Source organism: Podarcis melisellensis (assembly GCF_964234715.1).
Source record: "Podarcis melisellensis genome assembly, chromosome: 13".
NCBI classification, from domain to species: domain Eukaryota; kingdom Metazoa; phylum Chordata; class Lepidosauria; order Squamata; family Lacertidae; genus Podarcis; species Podarcis melisellensis.
The window spans coordinates 8,135,032-8,155,591 of record NC_138545.1 but is presented as its reverse complement, the minus strand read 5'-3'; the positions used below and the strand labels follow the sequence as shown (position 1 = coordinate 8,155,591).

At 45.4% G+C, this 20,560-nt stretch overlaps 3 protein-coding genes across 5 annotated transcripts in view; all 3 read left to right on the top strand.

Annotated features, from left to right (window-relative positions):
- Positions 1-20,560, top strand: part of LOC309355683 (uncharacterized protein) — a 282,572-nt gene that overhangs the window by 127,202 nt on the left and 134,810 nt on the right. The gene's annotated exons all lie outside the window — the stretch shown is intronic.
- LOC309354882 (uncharacterized protein) lies at positions 2,362-18,386 on the top strand. 2 transcript variants are annotated; one of them, XM_081885141.1, is made up of 3 exons: positions 2,362-2,701; positions 3,428-3,482; positions 5,137-18,386. In XM_081885141.1, exons 1-3 carry the CDS (start codon positions 2,699-2,701, stop codon positions 18,219-18,221), a joined length of 13,143 nt encoding a protein of 4,380 aa, XP_081741267.1. In that variant the 5' UTR covers positions 2,362-2,698; the 3' UTR covers positions 18,222-18,386. The 2 variants fall into 2 exon arrangements, with proteins under 2 accessions (XP_081741267.1, XP_081741266.1); XM_081885140.1 differs by having other exon boundaries at positions 2,386-2,431.
- Positions 2,410-20,560, top strand: part of LOC309354883 (uncharacterized protein) — a 30,117-nt gene continuing 11,966 nt past the window's right edge. The window contains exon 1 of one of the 2 annotated variants that reach the window (XM_081885143.1): positions 2,410-2,435. The gene's annotated coding sequence lies outside the window, so the exon portion shown is untranslated. Of the gene's footprint in view, positions 2,436-3,442; positions 3,516-20,560 lie in introns of those variants that run through there. The other variant, XM_081885145.1, reaches the window with a different exon arrangement.

Below are 20,560 nucleotides of genomic sequence, written 5' to 3'. Positions count from 1 at the left end.
AGTCAAAGCCAACAATAGGGACCTCACTTATGGTCTCCTCATATCCCTTCTGCTCTGCTTCCTCTCTTCTTTGCTCTTCCTTGGCCAACCTGGGAAAGTGACCTGCCTTCTCCGACAACCCACTTTTGGCATCATTTTCTCAGTGGCTGTTTCTTGTGTGTTGGCCAAAACCATGACAGTGGTTCTTGCTTTCATGGCCACCAGGCCAGGGTCCAGCATGAGGAAGTGGGTAGGAAAAAGATTGACCAACGCCATTGTGTTTTCCTGCTCCCACATTCAAGTTGGTATTTGTGCCATGTGGTTGTCTACCACTCCTTCCTTTCCAGATTTGGACACGCAGTCACTGACTCAAGAGATAATATCAAAATGTAATGAAGGCTCTGTCACCATGTTTTATCTTGTCCTGGGCTACATGGGACTTCTAGCCATCATCAGCTTCACTGTGGCATTCCTGGCTAGGAAGCTTCCAGACACTTTTAATGAAGCCAAGTTCATTACCTTCAGCATGTTGATGTTTTGCAGTGTTTGGTTGTCGTTTGTTCCGACCTACCTGAGCACTAAGGGGAAATATATGGTGGCTGTGGAGATCTTCTCCATCTTGGCCTCCAGTACTGGTTTGTTGGGTTGTATTTTTTCCCCAAAATGTTACATTATTTTGCTGAGGCCTGAGCTGAACAGCAAAGAACAGCTAATGAGGAGACAAAGTTAAGAACTATGCTGCAGTTCCCTTCACAATTTCTTGGGGTAACTCTTCTGGAACACAATGAAGCTTTTTTTTCTGAGTAGACATTTGACTGCACTTTAGCTGTCATGTTAGAATCCTAGAAGTGTAGAGTTGGAAGTCCACTAGAAGTCCATTCCTCTGCAATACAGGAATCTCAGCTATAGCATCCATGACAGATGGCCATCCAACCTCTGCTTAAAAACCTCCAAGGAAGGAGATTCTGCAGCCTCCTGAGGGAGTCATTTCACAGTCAAACTGCTCTTACTGTCAGAAAATTCTTCCTAAGGTTTAATTGTAATCTCCTTTCTTATAACTTGATGCCATTGGTTCAAGTCCTACCCTCCAGAGCAGGAGAAAACAAGCTCGCCCCATTTCACGCCCTTTTAAAATATGGGGTTTCTGGGTGGTTGGGTTGGTTTTGTGTTGATTATGTATTTTGTAGTTTTATGTTTTGATTTTGTTCTGTGAACCACCCAGAGACCTCTGGGTATAGGGTGATATATAAATTCAAGAAATAATAATAAAATAATCTTCCATATGGCAGCCCTTTATATAAGTGCAGATAGCTATCATATATCCTCCTAGTCTGTTCTTTTCCAGGCTAAGCATACTCAGCTCCTTCAACCATTCCTCATAAGGTTTGGTTTCCAGATCATCTTGGTCATTGCACTCCACACACATTGAAGGCAGCTTCCCAAATTTGTCTGTCCATTCACATAATGTTTGAGTACATTATTGTGCAAGAGAGTCACACTGCTCACATATCCCAGAATGAAGACATTAGATAAATAGAATTATTATTATTACCTGTGTAATACCATGCAGGAACCGTGAATGTATGCAGCAACTGCTTTCCTGAAATTAAGATAAATTACCACAGAGCCTAGGGCTTACTGATCAGAAGGTCGCGGTTCAAATCCCTGCGACGGGGTGAGCTCCTGTTGCTCGGTCCCAGCTCCTGCCAACCTAGCAGTTCGAAAGCACAAAGTGCAAGTAGATAAATAGGTACCACTCCGGCGGGAAGGTAAACGGCATTTCCGTGTGCTGCTCTGGTTCGCCAGAAGCGGCTTAGTCATGCTGGCCACATGACCCAGAAGCTGTACTCCCTCAGCCAATAAAGCGAGATGAGCGCCGCAACCCCAGACTCATCCAAGTCTGGACCTAATGGTCAGGGGTCCCTTTACCTTTACTTACCGCAGCATTTTACAGTAATATATGCAACTGCACTACACACAATCTTTCCATTCCTAAGTAAATACATGTTAAGCTAAGATTTGTATTTGTAAATTTCTGAGTTGTGTCCAATACTACTCCACTCAGAGCAGAGCTGTTGATATTAATAGATATGACTAACAGGGTTATTGATTTCAGTGGATCTGCTCTGAGTAGAACTAACTTTAGATGCAAACATTGTTCATCTCTCTGGTAGTGTCTATCTAGTTCTTTAAAAAAACAACAACCATAGACTCATGTGTTTTTGTATGGAGGTGTATCACTGTGGCTTCCAGAATAACGAAGAAAAAAGCATGTTCTGAAGAACAGTGAAGACGGAGGCAACAGCATCCATGGCTGGAGAAAACCCAGGGTGTTCCCAAGGTTCTTTTGTTAGTTCTTTGTGATATTCTTTGGAATGCTGCTCTAAACCACTGCTAACTGCCGCTGCCTGGGGGATACATGCCATCTCTTGGGTGCAAAGACTGCATTCAGGTCAGTTTCACAAAGATGGAGCTTATTTCCCTCATCAATCGCTTTTCCCTTTTGGACTGCTACCTCAACTTGGACACTACTCTAGCCCTGGCTCTGTTCATCAGCCTCTTCCAAATGATTGAATGTAGCACCGTTGCATAGTACAAGAGACTTGACCAAGCATAGAGAAGCATCTTGTCCTTTTCAGTCAAACCTGAAGTCACTGAGAATCCCCACTCCCTGGAGGAACAGCTGGGCAGTTGGTTCCCCCCTGAGACTGTCACCCTGATGGTGAGTTTCAGTATCCCCTTTGTTCATGTCTGGATTTGATTCAGCCCCCCCCCCCACACACACACATTTGGTTTTCTCAACTTACAACAGCAATATGTACTTACAAATTTATTTGAGATTTCCTACCTTTCCTTCAGCACAAAGATTCCCAGGGCAGGTTACAGCCATATAATCAAATAATAGCAAAATCCAAAATAAAACAATTATATGACAGTACAGATGATCTCACAGATATGGCGCACTTCTCAACTGTCAAATGCAAGGCTCAGAAAATGAGCATTCATGGGGATGGATTTTCATGCTTTAGGGAAGAAAGCACCAGTGTGGTGTGGTGCCATGATCGTAATGCGAATGGCATTTTAACAGTCTTGAGTCTTGCATTTACACAAACTTCAATATTGAATGAACTTCTAAGTGAGATGGGAGGAGTCAAAAATGACCTGAGAGTATTGCATGCTTTGGCCACCAGGAAACAGGAATGCAGGAAGTAGCCTTATACAGATCCAGACTGTTGGTCCATCCAGTTTAGTACTGTCAAAGCAGACCAGTGGCAGCTCTCCAGGGTTTCAGACTGGGATTTTTCCCAGTCCTATTTAGAGGTATCAGGGATGGAACTTGGAACATGCCTCATTCTGCCTGATGGCATAAGTACCCTGTTTGATAAGGTGGTATTTCCAATTGGTTGTTCTTCCCTTTGAATAACTTCACTGCCTCCTCTCTTCCTAGAAGGAACATGTGGAACACAGACGACATCTCCAAGCAGCTGTTGGAAAAGAAGAAGGTAAGCCATTGAGACAGGAACCAGCTCATCCTGGTGATTTGAGAGAGAGAGAGAGAGAGAGACAGACAGAGAGACAGAGAGCGTAAAAACTAGTGCTGACATTTGATAATTCACATGGTCTTTTCTTAGCATCTATGAAAGTGTACATACACACCCTTGTCATTTGTTGCTTGGGTTTCTTTAATAAGATAACTGCAAGATAATAAAACCCAAATTAAAAATCTTAAACAACCTTATTTAAAACTGAAATACACCCATGGGAACTCATAGAGGATCATCTAACAAAAGTACTTAGAGTTGAGTTAGTAAATGCAATCTAGAAGTTGGCTTTCAATGCCCATTACCCCTGACCATTGGACATGCTTGCTAGGGTTGATGGGCACTGGAGTCCAACAACATTTGGAAGGCCACTGCTGCTCTGAAATAAAATCAGTGCCTCTCAGGTCTCCAAATTGGTATATATGCATTCTAATACTTCTAATAAATATATAAATGTGTCAGGGACAGGGAAGTATCAGGCCCCTGCAGGTCAAAAAGAGACAAGTCTTCCCTACTTGACTCCTTCAGCTTGAGAAGTTGCAGGAAACTGAGCTTCGGATCTTCCTTTCCCCTCTACAGCTCTTCCCAACAGATGCGGACTGCAATGTGGCAGTGAGCTCACCCTCTGCTTCTGCCAGACTCATTGCTCGACAACATGTAGGACACTCCAAGAGGGGGTGTGAGAGGAGGAGAACCAGCAAGACTGGAATTGTCCTGCTGTGGAATGGTCAGTGTACCCTCCATCCCTTCTCGCCTCCCCTCTTTCTCATTTTGCTTTGAATGTGCTTTATTTCTAAGTTTAAATTTCCTCTTCACATTTCACAAATATTTTCAACAGGAACAAAAACAAACCCTTTACAAAACCAATGTACTTTCCCTTTGACTTCCTTCCCCTCCTTTCTAGTTTTATTTATTTTTATTACTGCATATCCAATTCATATCTATTTACTAATTTCCCCTTATGTTCTCCCTAGCTTTCTCTTACTGCACTTGCTTATGTCAGTCCTGATAATTTTTTGATTTCTTTACAATGTATCTTCAGATGGTCAATAATTCCCCCCAATCCATTTTAAAAAGTCTTTATTCTGGGTTTCTTGTTCTTCTAGTAAGTTTCACCATGTCTGTGTACTCCATTAGTTTTAATTGCCAACCTTCCTTTGTTAGAACTGTTTCTTCCTTCCATTTTTGGGCATAAATTATGGAAGGGCCTTCTTCCTCTGACCCGCTCCCTCCATTGATTACTCCACCCTCCTACTTCTAGCACCTCCCACCACCAGGACCCAGGGTCTAAGTCCTCGTCTTCTCTGTCTTCCCTGGGGAGCTCCTGGGCAAGAGGCTCTTGCCACCAGTGGCGGAGCTTCATGCTCTGACATCGGGGGGTGGAGAGCAGGCAGGGCAGGGCAGGCCATGTCCTGGGGGTGGGACATACTGCCCACAGGGGCGTGGCACACGTGTGTGGTATGCTCTCCCCCCCCACTCCTCTTCCTTCTCCAGTGCCTACCACTCCTCCTCATCCAGCCAGCCCCTGACAAAATATAATTGTCTCTATACCAATTGGCTCCATACCAGCCTGGAGGTGAAGGAAAGGTCACCAGTGCCTTCATTTGTCTTACAGGTACCAAACACCAGGAGACAGACCCACAAAATGGATGCAGTCGCCATTCCTCCATACGCAGATTGCTATGTGACAACGTGACCTGTGCCATATGTGACAGGGCAGCCAAGGAGGCTGAGAAAGTGCTGTGTGTCTATGGCTCAAAACCTGGGCTTCCTGCTTTGCAAATGCCATCACTTCCTGTGGCCTCTTATGTGGGGAGCTCCAGCCTACCAGCCATTTCTGCTCAAAGAGATGACACAATTTTTCCATGGAGCAGCAGTAAACCTGCCACAAACTGTGGCCATCCAGAATTGGGCCCAGAAATAACCCCTTCATCTAGAAAGGAGCAACACATTCCCAAAGGCAAGAGGCAGAAGGAGAAGCCACTCCATTCTGCTCAGCAAGATGTTCCCATCTCCAGGGAGAATGACATAAGTCCCACCTGTTCTGACAGCCATTCCATGTTTAGTATAAATAAATGTTATGACAGCTCTGAGGACAGCAGTGGGGAAATGAGCGATCCCTTTTGCTTCTCTTCTAGCACATCATCAGAGCTGTCTTTCAATAGTTGGGGAGATTACAGTCCCTCTTCTGACCTGTCTGAGCTATCAAATTTCAGCAAGAAGAGCCACATGGCTTTGAGGCATAAGAAAAATGAAGGGTCCTCTCTGAGTGAGAGGAAGAACCACCAGGGCATGAGATTCCACCATAAAGGAACAAGGCATTTCCCCAGTTCTTTACCTGTGATCTCCCAAGCAAATATCAAATCTCCTAGGGTTGAATTTGCTACCGAGGACACTCCCTTTGTGGCTAAGGCTGTGAGAAAGACTTTGGAGTGGCATTTGGTTGTGAAAAGTATTCAACACAAATTGGGTCTTCCATCAGTCATCACCAGGTCACTCAGGGCCTTTTTGCCTCTTGGTATGGATTTCACTTGCCCGTACTGTCCAAAGAGGGAGCATACTGTGTTGATGAGGCCTCGGCTTCTTCCTTTCATGAGTGGGGCAAAGAGGAGGACACTAGAGAAACACATGAAAAAGATGATTCACATGCAATGTCGGGTGTTGCCAAAGCAAGTCCAAGAAGCCCTCAAGCATATGAAGCTAGATTATCCCCTCACCACAGATATAGCATCATCTGCACACAGGAAAGGAGGCCGAGGAGGAGCCGTCAAGCGTGAGAGGGAAGGGAAACTTCATAGGCATGTTCTACATTTGGAATCCACAGCCAGGGAAACAGCCCTCAAATCTCCCCCTCCTTCCAAAGCAAACCCCCAGACTACAACTGAGAAGAAGTCCTTTGAGGCCAGAGATGAGATGCTACTTCAGTCACAGCACGCTGTTGCATTTGTCCAAGCAAGGACAAGTTTTTTTCCTGCTAATGAGGAGCAGTGTTTGGATTCTCATGTGCTTAAAAAGAAGGTGCAGCACCCATGGGACCAGCCCACACTGATACAAGAGATCCCATTCATTGAGCAGAGGACTCGGGAGGATCTGGAATGGCACGTGATAAAAAAGAGGTTGCAGCATGCTTGGGGGTTGCCGAGCCTTGTCCAGAGATCTCTCCATTCTGTTTTCCCAGTTGTCCCCAAATCACAGCAGCACCGGACATTGCAGCACGTGGAGGTGAATGTTCTTCTGGCTGAGCTCTCCTTCCTTAGTGATGCCATCATCCGAGATCTAGAGCAGAATCTGCTGAAAAGAATCATGCTTCACCGATGGCACTTACCCCCAAGGGTCCTTGAGTCCCTCAGGCTACTTTCCCCAGAGATGGTGACTGTTGCAGGGAAACAGGATGGAACAAGGATAGGGAGGAGGACAATGCCAAGCCAGCCTTTGATGTACCCCACACTTCAGTCTGAAGCAACAGAGAATAAGATATTCCACTTGGATGAAAAATGGCTGGACGTTTCCCCAACCTTGGCCATGAGTGCAATGAAGCCCAAACTGCTGCCCACGTTTCCTAGAGCTAGAGAAGTTGCTGTTGAGTTCTTAGAAGTGAGGACAGAGTTTCTCTATGCTCAGGTCAGAGAGAATCTGGAACTGCACATTAGAAAAAAGAAGCTACAACATGAATGGGGCTTGCCTAGTCTTATTCAGAAATCCTTGCATGGCTTCAAATCACAGGCTCCCCCACTGCCCAGTCTCCAAAGGATGAAAGCCCATGTCTACATTCTACTACAGAAACCATCATTCCTTCCCCAAAGCACCTACAGTCAGTTGGATTTCCACATTCAAAGGATGAAGCTACAACGACAATGGAAGTTGCCTAAGAGGGTTTTGGAATCTATCAAGCTTTTCCACCCTGTGTTTGGGACAGGTTCCTTGGAACCACAAATTGCAGAGTACCAAAATAAAAGCTGTGACTCTCTGGGCAGATTCTCCTCTCCCATCCCAGTAGCCAGAGAAGAGCTGGTAGAGGCAAGGCAGGCAATATTTGTGGGTGAGAACATCTTCACACATGGACCCAAGGCTTACAGGGCACAGCAAATGGTCCACCCACACCAGGATATAGAGGCAGGAGAAGTCACTGAAGCAGCTTTTTCTGAATCATCAGCTGCCTCTACAGATCACCCTAGCCTCAGGAGAAAGTCCACAGAATCTGATCTCCAACCCATGGGAAGCTTCAAGATCCCACTTGAAGACTCTCTCCAGAAGTTTGCCCCTCTTTATAGCCAAGTGAAGCCCAGAAGCACATTTCTGCCCTTTCTGGAGGGTGAAGCAGTGGATAAGGGGGAGCTGAACATCAGGCACGAGTTTCCAGAGCACCAACCTAGTCAACATAGTGAAATCTTAAATAGGAAAGATGCCATAGCCAGGGTAGCAGTGGAAGACCGCTACTTCTACTGCCCTTGCTATTGGATAACATACAAGCACCCAGGATTGAGTACTGTACACCAAGAAGTAAGCAACAGAAAAACATTTGGGTTGATGCCTGCCTCCCCACAGTCAGCTCAAGTTCTTTCTATGCTGAAGCCCCATAGTTTGGACAAGATGAACCACCACTTGGCCAAGAAGCACAGGGAGATGCAGTTGAGAGATATTCCAAATGTTGCCACCTCATCTTCAACAAGGGAACATTTCACTTTCTTGGGGGAGTTGCCCAGCATGCACTTGGAACCTTTGGCTACAGTGTTCCAGGAAAGATGTTCCTCATCCCAAATCAGTCAAGTGAAGATTAGAGTCCAGGAGCTGGAACCCCCAATATTCCAGAATGAAGCAAGGGAGTTGCTTATGACTAGATCCCCACAACCGATGTTTGCAGACACTGCACACAAACCCTCTTTAGAGACATCAGTGACCCCTGCTTCAAATATAAGACTTCCTAAATATTCAAATATGAATCTTTTGGAAGCCCACCTCAAGAAAAAAAATATGGAGGCTAAATTCCAATTGACAGAAGTATCCCAGGAGCCAGTGTCAACATTTCTTACAAAGGAAGCCTGCGATCTTCTGGAACTTCACATACAGCGCAAAAGACTCCAGCATGAGTGGGGGCTGCCATCTCTTGTGCAGAAATCTTTGCATGCCTTTGTCCCTCTTCCACCTGAGCTACAGAGGAGTAAAAAAGCAGGAGCATCAACACATGTCACTGTTGAGAAACTGGGGTATCAAGAAAAAGCGACTGCTCATGTACCACACTCTGTGTTAGAGGCCACCCCCCCTCAAAAGGCCCTGCATGTTGTAAGTCCAGATGTCAAGAATGGCCTTGAAGCCCACGTGAGGAGCTGGGCCATGGAGCACCAGTGGGGACTTCCCAAACTGATTCAGGATTCTCTGAGGGCAATTGCTCCCACTCAGCTTGAGTCCCATTTCAAAGAAGAAAAGCATCATACACAGCTCTCAGAAGATCACCGTAAGTCCTACGAGCAAGATAAAATCCCTACTCTTTCTGAGGGAAGAGAAACTTTGAAGCAACTCACACCCAAAGCAGGAGCCAGGGGTCATCCAAAAGCTACTATCCACCAAGGACATGGAGTGGCAACCACAGGCACAGGTGTGGAACTGACTACGTTTGAATCATCTGAGATGAAGCCACCTTTGCTCACAGAGGAAGCTTGGAATCTTCTGGAATTCCACATCGGAAAGAAGAAAATCCAGCACATGTGGGGTCTTCCCTCCACTGTCCTCAAGTCCTTATGTGCCTTTGCCCTATTTCCCCCTGATCCAGAGAATCACCGGGGAGAAAACATAACAAATATTCACCCCTGGGATTGGGTAGAAGTGAGAACGATAAACAGTAATCTTGCGTTCATCAGCTCAGATATAAAGGAGAGACTAGAGGCTCACGTGAGGAATATAATCACAAAGCACAGATGGGAAATACCAAAGCGGGTACAGGAATCACTGAGGGCATTTCAACGGCCCAGATCACTTCCTCAATCTGAACTGGATCCGTTATCTTGTCAATACAAATCTTCCCAGGGGCATACTAATGGTTCCCAGACTGACGATGACAATGAACACTCATCAGAAGATGCCAAGAGAAGGGTAAAAGGAAAGCAAGAGAGGACAGGAACTGTGCCATCAAACTCTAAAGTAACTGCTTTCTTAAGCCTTGAGGTGAACCTAAATTTTCTCACAAGGGTCACCCAGGACCTGTTGGAATTCCACATCCAGCATAAGAAGATCCAGCATGCATGGGGCCTACCATCCTCTGTGTTGAGGTCATTGAAGGCCTTTGGCCCATACCCCCTTGAGATACAGAAGCAGATGCAACACAAAAGAAGGAACATGACAACGGCAACCCAATGCAATGGTATGCAGGTACAAGTAATTATCCCAAGTCTCTCCTTCCTGAGTCCCAACACAAAAGAGCTCCTGGAAGCTCACATGAGGAAGAGGGTGGTACAGCACAGGTGGGGCCTTCCAAAGCGGGTTCAGCAATCACTGGGAGGACTTCTCCGTCACAGACAACCTTTCGGATCAGGACAGAACAATGTGCAGCCTTACCCAAGCAAATTCTTCCAAGTCCCTACAGCTGATTCCCAGAATGAAGATGACAATGAAGACTTGGTGAAGGAGGAAATGGGCAACAGAAGGACAGCAGGGAAGAGATGGGGCTTTCCTCACGGGAAGCAGGGAGCAACCACGGCTGTGAACTTTGAAGAAACTACTTTCTTATGGCCTGGGGCAAAGCTTGCCTTCCTCACAGATGAAGCGCAAGATCTTCTGGAATTCCATATACGACAGAAGAAACTCCAGCACACATGGGGCCTACCCTCCTCTGTGCTGAAGTCCATGCATGCCTTTGCCCCATTTCTCCATGGGTCTCAGACGCATGTGCAAAGCTTAGACAAGAGAATGACTAAGGCAAACCAATGGGTTAAAGTAGAAGTGAAAGACATCGTCTGGGATCTCTTCTTAACAAGTCCAGACACAAAAGATCACCTGGAAGCTCATGAGAGGAGGAGGGTGGTTAAGCACAGATGGGGCCTTCCAATGCGGGTTCAGCAATCACTGGGAGTATTTCTAAATCCCAGACATGCTTTAGGATTGGAATTGGAGAATGCACAGTATTTGTCTCCTCACTACAAATCCTCCCAGGTGGCTAGAGATTCCTCTGAAACAGAAGGTGACAATGAAGAGATGAAAGAATTCAAAGTCAAGAGAAGGACAACAGGGGAAATGGAGGTCTTCAATCAATTGAAACAGGGAGCAGACTCAACTATGAACATGAATGTAGCTGCTGGAGTGAAACTTGGTTTCTTAACCAATGAGACCTGGGAAATTCTAGAATTTCACATCCTGCGCAAAAAATTCCACCATACTTGGGGCCTACCCTCCAATGTGCTGAAGTCCCTGCATGCCTTTGCTCCATTTCACCTTGAGACAGAGAAACACAAGCAAGGCATAACCATGAGATATCCATGGGAGACAGAAGAAGCCCATATTATTTCAAGGAGTCTTACGTTCCTCAGCCAAGACTTACAGGAGAACCTGGATGCCCATGTGAGGAGGATGACTACACACCATAGGTGGCACCTTCCAGAACATGTTTCACAATCACTGAGGGCATTTCGGAATCCCAGAGTATTTTCCCAATGTGAGTTGGGTGAAGCAAGGTCTCTAACACCTTTTCATGGAAAATTTCTCCAAGAGCATAATGTTGATTCCCAGACTGAAGATGAAAATGAAGTCTTGGTGGAGGAGGAAATGGGAAAAAGAAGAACAGCAGGAAAGGGATGGGTTGTTCCCCAAGGGAAGGAGGGAGTAACTGTACAATCAAACTTTAAAGGAACTGCTTTATCAAGCCTTGAGGTAAACCTAAATTTTCTCACAAGGGTCACCCAGGACCTGTTGGAATTCCACATCCAGCATAAGAAGATCCAGCATGCATGGGGCCTACCATCCTCTGTGTTGAAGTCATTGAAGGCCTTTGGCCCATACCCCCTTGAGATACAGAAGCAGATGCAACACAAAAGAAGGAACATGCCAACAGCAACCCAATGCAATGGGATGGAGGTACAAGTTATTATCCCAAGTCTCTCCTTCCTAAGTCCCAACACAAAAGAGCTCCTGGAAGCTCACATGAGGAAGACGGTGGTACAGCACAGGTGGGGCCTTCCAAAGCGGGTTCAGCAATCATTGGGAGTATTTCTGCTTCCCAGACAACCTTTCGGATCTCGACAGGATAAGGTGCAGCCTTCCCTGGGCAAATTCTTCCAAGTCCCTACAGCTGATTCCCAGACTGAAGATGACAATGAAGACTTGGTGAAGGAGGAAATGGGCAACAGAAGGACAGCAGGGAAAGGATGGGGCTTTCCTAAAGGAAAGCAGGAAGCAACCACAGCTGTGAACTTTGAAGAAACTACTTTCTTATGGCCTGGGGCAAAGCTTGCCTTCCTCACAGATGAAGCGCAAGATCTTCTGGAATTCCATATCCGACAAAAGAAACTCCAGCACACATGGGGCCTACCCTCCTCTGTGCTGAAGTCCATGCATGCCTTTGCCCCATTTCTCCATGGGTCTCAGTCACATGTGCAAAGCTTTGACAAGAGAATGACTAAGGCACACCAATGGGATAAGGTAGAAGTGAAAGAGATTGTCTGGGATCTCTTCTTAACAAGTCCAGACACAAAAGATCACCTGGAAGCTCATGAGAGGAGGAGGGTGGTTAAGCACAGATGGGGCCTTCCAATGCGGGTTCAACAATCACTGGGAGTATTTCTAAATCCCAGACATGCTTTAGGATTGGAATTGGAGAATGCACAGTATTTGTCTCCTCACTATAAATCCTCCCAGGTGGCTAGAGATTCTTCTGAAACAGAAGGTGACAATGAAGAGATGAAAGAATTCAAAGTCAAGAGAAGGACAACAGGGGAAATGGAGGTCTTCAATCAATTGAAACAGAGAGCAGACTCAACTATGAACATGAATGTAGCTGCTGGAGTGAAACTTGGTTTCTTAACCAATGAGACCTGGGAAATTCTAGAATTTCACATCCTGCGCAAAAAACTCCACCATGCTTGGGGCCTACCCTCCAATGTGCTGAAGTCCCTGCATGCCTTTGCTCCATTTCACCTTGAAACAGAGAAACACAAGCAAAGCATGACCATGAGATACCCATGGGAGATAGAAGAAGCCCATATTATTTCAAGGAGTCTTACGTTCCTCAGCCAAGACTTACAGGAGAACCTGGATGCCCATGTGAGGAGGATGACTACACACCATAGGTGGCACCTTCCAGAACATGTTTCACAATCACTGAGGGCATTTCGGAATCCCAGAGCCTTTTCCCAATGTGAGTTGGGTGAAGCAAGGTCTCTAACACCTTTTCATGGCAAATTTCTCCAAGAACCTGTAGTTGATTCCCATTCAGAAGATGACAAGGAAGACTTGGTGGAGGAGGAAATGGGAAACAGAAGAACAGCTGGGAAAAGATGGGGCTTTCCCCAAGGAAAGCAGGGAGCAACCACAGCTGTGAACTTTGAAGAAACTTATTTCTTATGGCCTGGAGTGAAGCTTGCCTTCCTCACAGATGAAGTGCAAGATCTTCTTGAATTCCATATACGACAGAAGAAACTCCAGCACACATGGGGCCTACCCTCCTCTGTGCTGAAGTCCATGCATGCCTTTGCCCCATTTCTCCATGGGACTCAGATGCATGTGCAAAGCATAGACAAGAGAATGACTAAGGCACACCAATGGGATAAGGTAGAAGTGAAAGAGATCATCTGGGATTGCTTCTTCCCAAGTCCAGACACAAAAGATCGCCTGGAAGCTCATGAGAAAAGGAGGGTGGCTAAGCACAGATGGGGCCTTCCAATGCGGGTTCAACAATCACTGGGAGTATTTCTAAATCCCAGACATGCTTTAGGATTGGAATTGGAGAATGCACAGTATTTGTCTCCTCACTACAAATCCTCCCAGGTGGCTAGAGATTCCTCTGAAACAGAAGGTGACAATGAAGACATGAAAGAATTCAAAGTCAAGAGAAGGACAACAGGGAAAATGGAGGTCTTCAATCAATTGAAACAGGGAGCAGACTCAACTATGAACATGAATGTAACTTCTGGAGTGAAACTTGGTTTCTTAACCAATGAGACCTGGGAAATTCTAGAATTTCACATCCTGCGCAAAAAACTCCACCATACTTGGGGCCTACCCTCCAATGTGCTGAAGTCCCTGCATGCCTTTGCTCCATTTCACCTTGAGACAGAGAAACACAAGCAAAGCATGACCATGAGATACCCATGGGAGATAGAAGAAGCCCATATTATTTCAAGGACTCTTACGTTCCTCAGCCAAGAGTTACAGGAGAACCTGGATGCCCATGTGAGGAAGATGACTACACACCATAGGTGGCACCTTCCAGAACATGTTTCACAATCACTGAGGGCATTTCGGAATCCCAGAGCATTTTCCCAATGTGAGTTGGGTGAAGCAAGGTCTCTAACACCTTTTCATGGCAAATTCTCCCAAGCGCCTGAAGTTGATTCCCATTCAGAAGATGACAAGGAAGACTTGCTAGAAGATGCCAAGGTAAGAAAAAAGACAATAGAGAAACTGGAGAGGAGGCTCAATTATGTTCAAAAGGCAGCAGCTACACCTGTATTGGGTCAAGCGACTACTTTCTTATTGCCTGAGGTGACTCTTCCTTTCCTCACGGATGAGGCCCAGAATTTTCTGGAATCACACATTCAGCACAAGAAACTCCAGCATGCATGGGGCTTACCTTCCTCTGTGTTGAAGTCCCTGCATGCTTTTGCTCCATTTCTCATTGAATCAGAGAAGCACCCACCATACATGGAAGGAGAGAATATAGCCAACGGAGTTTCATGGGACAGAGGGGAAGTATACATTATTACTCCGACTCTCTCATTCCTCAGTCCAGACATAACAGAGTGTCTAGATGCTCATGTTAGGAGTATGACTGCAAAGCATAGATGGGGGCTTCCAAAACATGCTCAAAATATGCTTAGAGCATTTCTACTTCCTGTGCCATCTTCTCACTTTGGGGAAATCAGGCCTCAAACTCAGCACCACAGCTCTACATTTTATCAAGACTCTTCTACCCATCTTCTGGGGGAGAGTGAAGAGGAGAGACTTCTGGCAAGAACCTCATCTATTACCCATTTTATAGACTGTGTGACAGAGTTGCCTTTCCTCACTGATGGTGCTCAAGATGTTCTGGAAGTCCACATCCAGCACAAGAAGATCCAGCATCAGTGGGGCTTGCCAGCCATTATTCAGAAATCGGTGCGTGCATTTGCTCCACCCCCCTTGGAACCACAGGAGAGCCCCCAACCTTCAGTGGAAGTGAGCACTGATGGAAGGAGACAAAAGAACTTTATTGATGAATGGAGAGCTGATGCCAAGGAATGGCCTGGGGCAAAGGAGGTTCCTGTTTCTTCCCAGCACTCACATTTCTTACACTCAAGATCAAAAGAACACCTGGAAAAACACATCAAGAACCTCAACACAGAGCACCAGTGGCACCTCCCTAAACTGGCTCAGAAGTCAACGAGGGCCTTTATCCCAGAAGCTGATGAAATGGAGGAAGAGGAGGCGCCTTTGACTTATTCTGGCGCTCAGGCCCTCCAAGTGCCAAACACTCCTTTTCAAACAGGAGCAGAAAAGGAAGCCAGCTCAGGGTCAGAAGATCAACCCACATACACCTCAGAGCTGTTTTGGAAAATACAGCATAGGATGGTTTCCTGGCCAGATGCCGAAAAGGATACTGGATCTCTCTATCCTCTTACAAAAGTTCAGCATTTCACAGTAATCCAAGGGACAAGCAGCAGCTCAGAGGGTGAAAGAGAAGCACCGCAAGTGAGTGCACTGCAGATATTTACACTGAATCTACATCATGCTGCACAGTATCCACAAATTCCTGGCAAGACAGAGGAGTCTTGTGAGATATTCAACTGTCCCTGCTCATGTCATTCATCAACATCCACAAAAGGCTCAGCTTCATCGTTACAATTAGTTGCAGAGCAAAGGCAAGAGCAGCAAGAAAATTCCCAGGAAAATGGAAAGGAGACAGAGGCAGGGTCCTTTTCTCAGATATCAGATAATAATGGGCCCCAGGACTCTGATTCTTTCCCAGGAGAAAGTGGAAAAGATCCTTCCATTTCAAAGGAAGCCGAGGTGGATTTTTCTGTTCAGACATCAGCTAATATTGAATGTCAGGACTCTGATTCATCCTCAGGAGACAGAGATAAGAATACTTCCCACTCAAAGGAAGGCAAGGCTGACTCCTCTTGGATATCATTGAATAGTGAACTCCAGATTCATTCTTCATCCTCAGGAGATAATAAAGATCCTTCCCTCTCACAAGAGGCAGAGGCAGATGCCACTCCACAGATATCACATAATATTGAATCCCAAATCTCTGGTTCATCCTTAGATGAACGTATGAAGGATGCTTCACTCTCAGAACATGAATTTTCCCAGACATATTTTGGGCCTTTGAAGGCGGATGGCACTCAACAGTACAACACTCTTGTCTCCCAGCAAGCCTTGGATCCCACCACACAGCCATTCCATACCCTTGACTCTCAATGTTTCCATGAGCATGTGGTGGGCCCCGTGCATTATAGCCAGGCAGATCAACAGCACCAGGCGAAATGGGGCAAACAAAGCTGTGACAGTGAGGAAAGGAAGCAAATAACCAACCAAATTATTGAAGATACAGCCACCAGCAGTGACAAAGGGGGCCAAGCACCTGGACAGCTAAAAGGGTGGTCCTCTGAATCCCCTTGCTGTAACATGAAACCTCGCTCACTCACCTCCAAAAGTGAGGACCCTGTGGAGCACCAAGGTATCCAAGTCTCTGAGAATAGGGAGACCTCAAGTGAAGACTCCCAAGATGAAGAACAATCCAACCAGCAGGTGTCGCCTTTATCTCAAAATCAAGATTCTGCAAACACAGAAGTTGAATTTCAAATGCACCCCACAGATGGTTCCCTGCTACAGACAAGTGATAATATGGGGAAAGAAAGGGAGGAAGGTGGTGCCTACTCATCTTCTGAGTACAGCACAGAATGTGAACTGGAGAGAGTCGGAGACTGGGATGGTGGTGAAGAAATAGGCAAAGAGAGCTCATGTGTGAGAAAGGAGGAAGGAGTCAGTAGTGAAGATGCAGAGGAGATGCCCATGGTAGAGCCCAGAAGCCCGAGATATGCAGATTCTCTGACAGCAGGAGCACCCCAAGTTTCTCCAGAGGATGTTGTGCCTTCCTCAGAGACCTCAGATGAAAGGGACAGCCTAAGCAAAACAAAGGTGTTTGATGTGGCAAGGCAAGCGGTTTCTGAACAATTTGAACACCTCCGTACACCTCAGTCAGTTGCAGATGAAATGACAGACGCTCTGGAGCTCTCCAGGCCACTCTCTGTATCTCACAAAAGAGTGGCCTTCTGGGAGGAAAATCATGATTTCGAGCAGACAGAGATCTTGGGGAATGACAGGGAAGGAGAAGGAAATGCTGATGGAGAAGCATCCACAATAGATCCTGAAGGTAGGAAACACCAAGGAGCTGGGAGGAAGGATGAGGAGGAAGAAAGAGGAGAAGCAGAAGAAGTAAGAGATGGAGGAGGTGAAAGAGAAGGAGAAGTAAGAGATGGAGAAGGAGAAGTAAGAGATGGAGAAGGAGAAGTAAGAGATGGAGAAGGAGAAGTAAGGGACAGAAATGGTGAAGAAATTTTGGGTGGGAGAAGAAAGGCATCCCATAAAGAAACTATTGGAGAAAAAGAGTTATCAACCAAACATGAGAGCAAACAGGTAGCTAAGACAACAAGAGGGGAAGAGGCCCCCAGGCTAGAACAAGGGATGGACAAGCAGCCGGTGCAAAAAGGTTCCCACCCTCACTCTGTAGGTGGCATATCTTCAAAACACACTGTGAAAACAGACGGGAAACTGTCTATACTTGGTAAAATCCTGGAGAGAAAAATGCATCTGCGGGATGGGATGAATATCTGGATGCAGAATACTGAAAGGCCAGGGGTCATTTCAGAAGGGAAGTCAAAGAAAGGAGGCACCAGCATTGGCCATGCAACAAGTAGCATGCGAAACCACCCTGGAGAAAGTCAGAGAGAGAGGAAGAATTTGGCCCAGTCCAAATTTAGGAAGAAAAGTGAAAGGAAGATGACTCAAAGCATGTTGTACAAGAGGAAGCAGAGTGGGGGTGCTGGTGAAACAAGGCTCCTTGAGAAAAAAGAAAGGGGAACAGTCCGGTGGGATCATGAATCTAAACCCAGAAAGGGGAGAATAAGTTTCAGGAGCTGGAAGCAGAGCATAATGTCGAGGTTCAGAGCAAGCAGCAGGGATAAAAAATCAAGCAGTGGATCGAGAAGCAGGTCAAGCAGTAGGGAGCCAAGATCAAGCAGCCGGACAAGGAGCAGGGCAAGTAGCAGAAATGTAAGATTCAGCAGCTGGTCAAGAAGCAGGGGAAGCAGCAAGGGCCGAAATTCAAGCAGCAGGTCAAGAAGCCGGGGAAGAAGCAAGGACCCAAGTTCAAGCAGCAGAAATCCAAGATTGAGCAGCAGGTCAAGAAACAGGTCAAGCAGCAAGGACCCGAGTTCAAGCAGCAGGTCAAGCAGAAATTTAAAAAGTCCAGAAAGCACCGGGACAAGCAGCAAAGATGGAGCAGCAGTTGAGTGAGTGGCAAGGTGTGTACTAAGGATTGAAAACCGAGCATCAGCAGGGCAACCTGCAAGATCTAGTCCCCTTGACAAAGAGGCCAAGAGAAAACGATAAGCTGCTCTGGTGAAATGTGTAGGATGCCTTGATGACAAGGATTTTTTTTAAATGCAGCACCATGAATATAAAATGAGCACAAGGCTCCACCTTTCACTGATGGTTGTCGAGATGCTGAAGGCTCAGCAAACCTATCACTTACCTTTTTTACCGTGTATGAAGCATTCTTAAATTGTTTTGTAATGTAATACGTTTTTGTCAATAAATCTCTATGTTAGCAGCACTGTCTTGAGGGGGTTGCAGGGCTTAAATATAACAACCACCGGCGGGGTTAACCAGACCCTCTATCTGGCACTTGCAACCCTCACCAGGTCACACACATGGCCCTCATCGGCCCTGCTTCACACACCCCTTAAGTGTTTTCGTCTGGTTTTCTTTTCCCAGTACAATTTATTCTTTGTTAAATACATTTTCTAACAAATACAGTACAAATATTAACAGTCCTCCAGAAGGGAATGCAGCCATTGTGATGAAAAAGGTTCCCCAATCCTGCCTTAGACAACCACTCTGACTTTAAGGTAACTACTGTAGGCAGCTATAGGGGAGCAACTGCACATTCACTCCATGCAGGTCTAAGCTGGGTGGTCACCCATCTTCTACTGGGACTGGCTCAGGTGCCTCCTGGTCCTGGTGTTCACCTTTTTTCAGATGATCTTTATTGAAATTTTTAGTTGCATACTGTACATACACATACATTATATTTCACATTTGTTCTTGCTCTCCTGAGCTGACTTCCCTCCTTCCTCCTTCTGGCTTTTTTGTGTCCTCTTTGACTTTTCGCATTGTCTTTGTCCATTTTCCACAAGATTGTTCTTCATTTTTTCCATTAAATGTCCATAAACAAATAGATCTTTCTATATATACAAATTCTTGCTATCTGTCTATATTCATTTACAAATATTGTTCAATAATAATCCTAATATACATTTTTAATTCATTTTGATATTATTATCCAGTATTTTCCCATTATGAGATATTATTTTAATTCCACTGGTTTCCCTATTTCACATCATCTTCTCTATATATACTCTGGCTTCTCCTCAGATCGTATAAATCTTTTGCCTTTTATCTGGTGTTCACTTTAATTGGTTCACAAGAAGTTATTAGTACTCTGGCGCCAACCCATTTAGAGGTGATCTGGCCCTTGGGAATCTTCACAGGCCACACAAATGGCCACACAAATCCCTGGTCCTACTTCACCTTCTTAGCTGGTTTTGGTTCATTTGTTCTTTGCCTGGTTGGAATGTGTCACTGAACTGTACTGATACCTCTTTGTAGCCTGGATGGAGAGATATACTCCTGACTCTTATGAGACTTGTATGATTGCAGCCTATTGTACAAATATAAGAGTTGCATCAATTGTTCTACCCACCACAGGCATGTGGACTCTAGAAGATTGCCCACTAGGCCCTCAAGCTAAAAAAAATAAAAATGTTCTCTCCTGTCTTAAATTCCTATTAAGATCACAATGTGTTCATGGGTAGATTTCATCTGTGCTTTTTCTTAGCAGGGGTGGGGGGCACACAGAAATAACCACTATGTGCTGGTTTGGCTCAACTAGTGTTCTGTGACCCATGTAAATAATGCACAAGAAGTCAATTCAGTTCATTAATAGTGGTAAAATTGACAGATGATCCAAAAGTCCTTGAAGCCAACTCTGGAACATACTTTTCAATCAGGTGTAGTTTGTGCAATTCATGTATAGCTTATTAAACTTAAAGATCTCTTGGTGTTTGGGATCTTAGTTCTGTTCCTTTGCATGAAATTTAAATTGTAGCCTATTTTGTTTGAGGATAGATAATACTGCCATAGAACTAGGGTACCAGAGTCTGCTAGAGAATGGTAGAAATTAATAAACAGTAGTATTAAGATGCTGTTTAGGATATGAAGGGAAAATACAAGCTGCAGAATTGCGCCAGACAAGAAATTCCTGTATTAGTTTATGCAAAATAGCCTGGCCAAATGCAGAGACATAAAGGAACAATGGAGACCCAAGTACCAAGTCATTAAGAGTCATTAGCAATGTAAAAGCCACCGCCACAAGCAGTGAAAAGAGACAGAAGAATTGGCAGGTTGCCAAGATGATGGGGGGGTGATGTCAAAGGAAAACTTGTCCCTTTTGAAATCTAAAGGTGTTCTGGGAACAAAAAGGAGGAAGTAGGCAGAACTCCATGCAGTGCTGGTTGGAGGAGGTTGCACTGAGAGACCAGAAACCAGGACTGAGTGCTACTCTCAACACAACC

Bases quoted from the DNA above. Each gene is read 5' to 3' on its own strand.
- LOC309354882 (XM_081885140.1), top strand. From the start codon at position 2,399: ATGCCATCTCTTGGGTGCAAAGACTGCATTCAG. The intron at 2,432-3,427 runs GTCAGTTTCACA...CTCTCTTCCTAG, and splicing joins GGTGCAAAGACTGCATTCAG to AAGGAACATGTGGAACACAG. The intron at 3,483-5,136 runs GTAAGCCATTGA...TTTGTCTTACAG, and splicing joins AGCTGTTGGAAAAGAAGAAG to GTACCAAACACCAGGAGACA.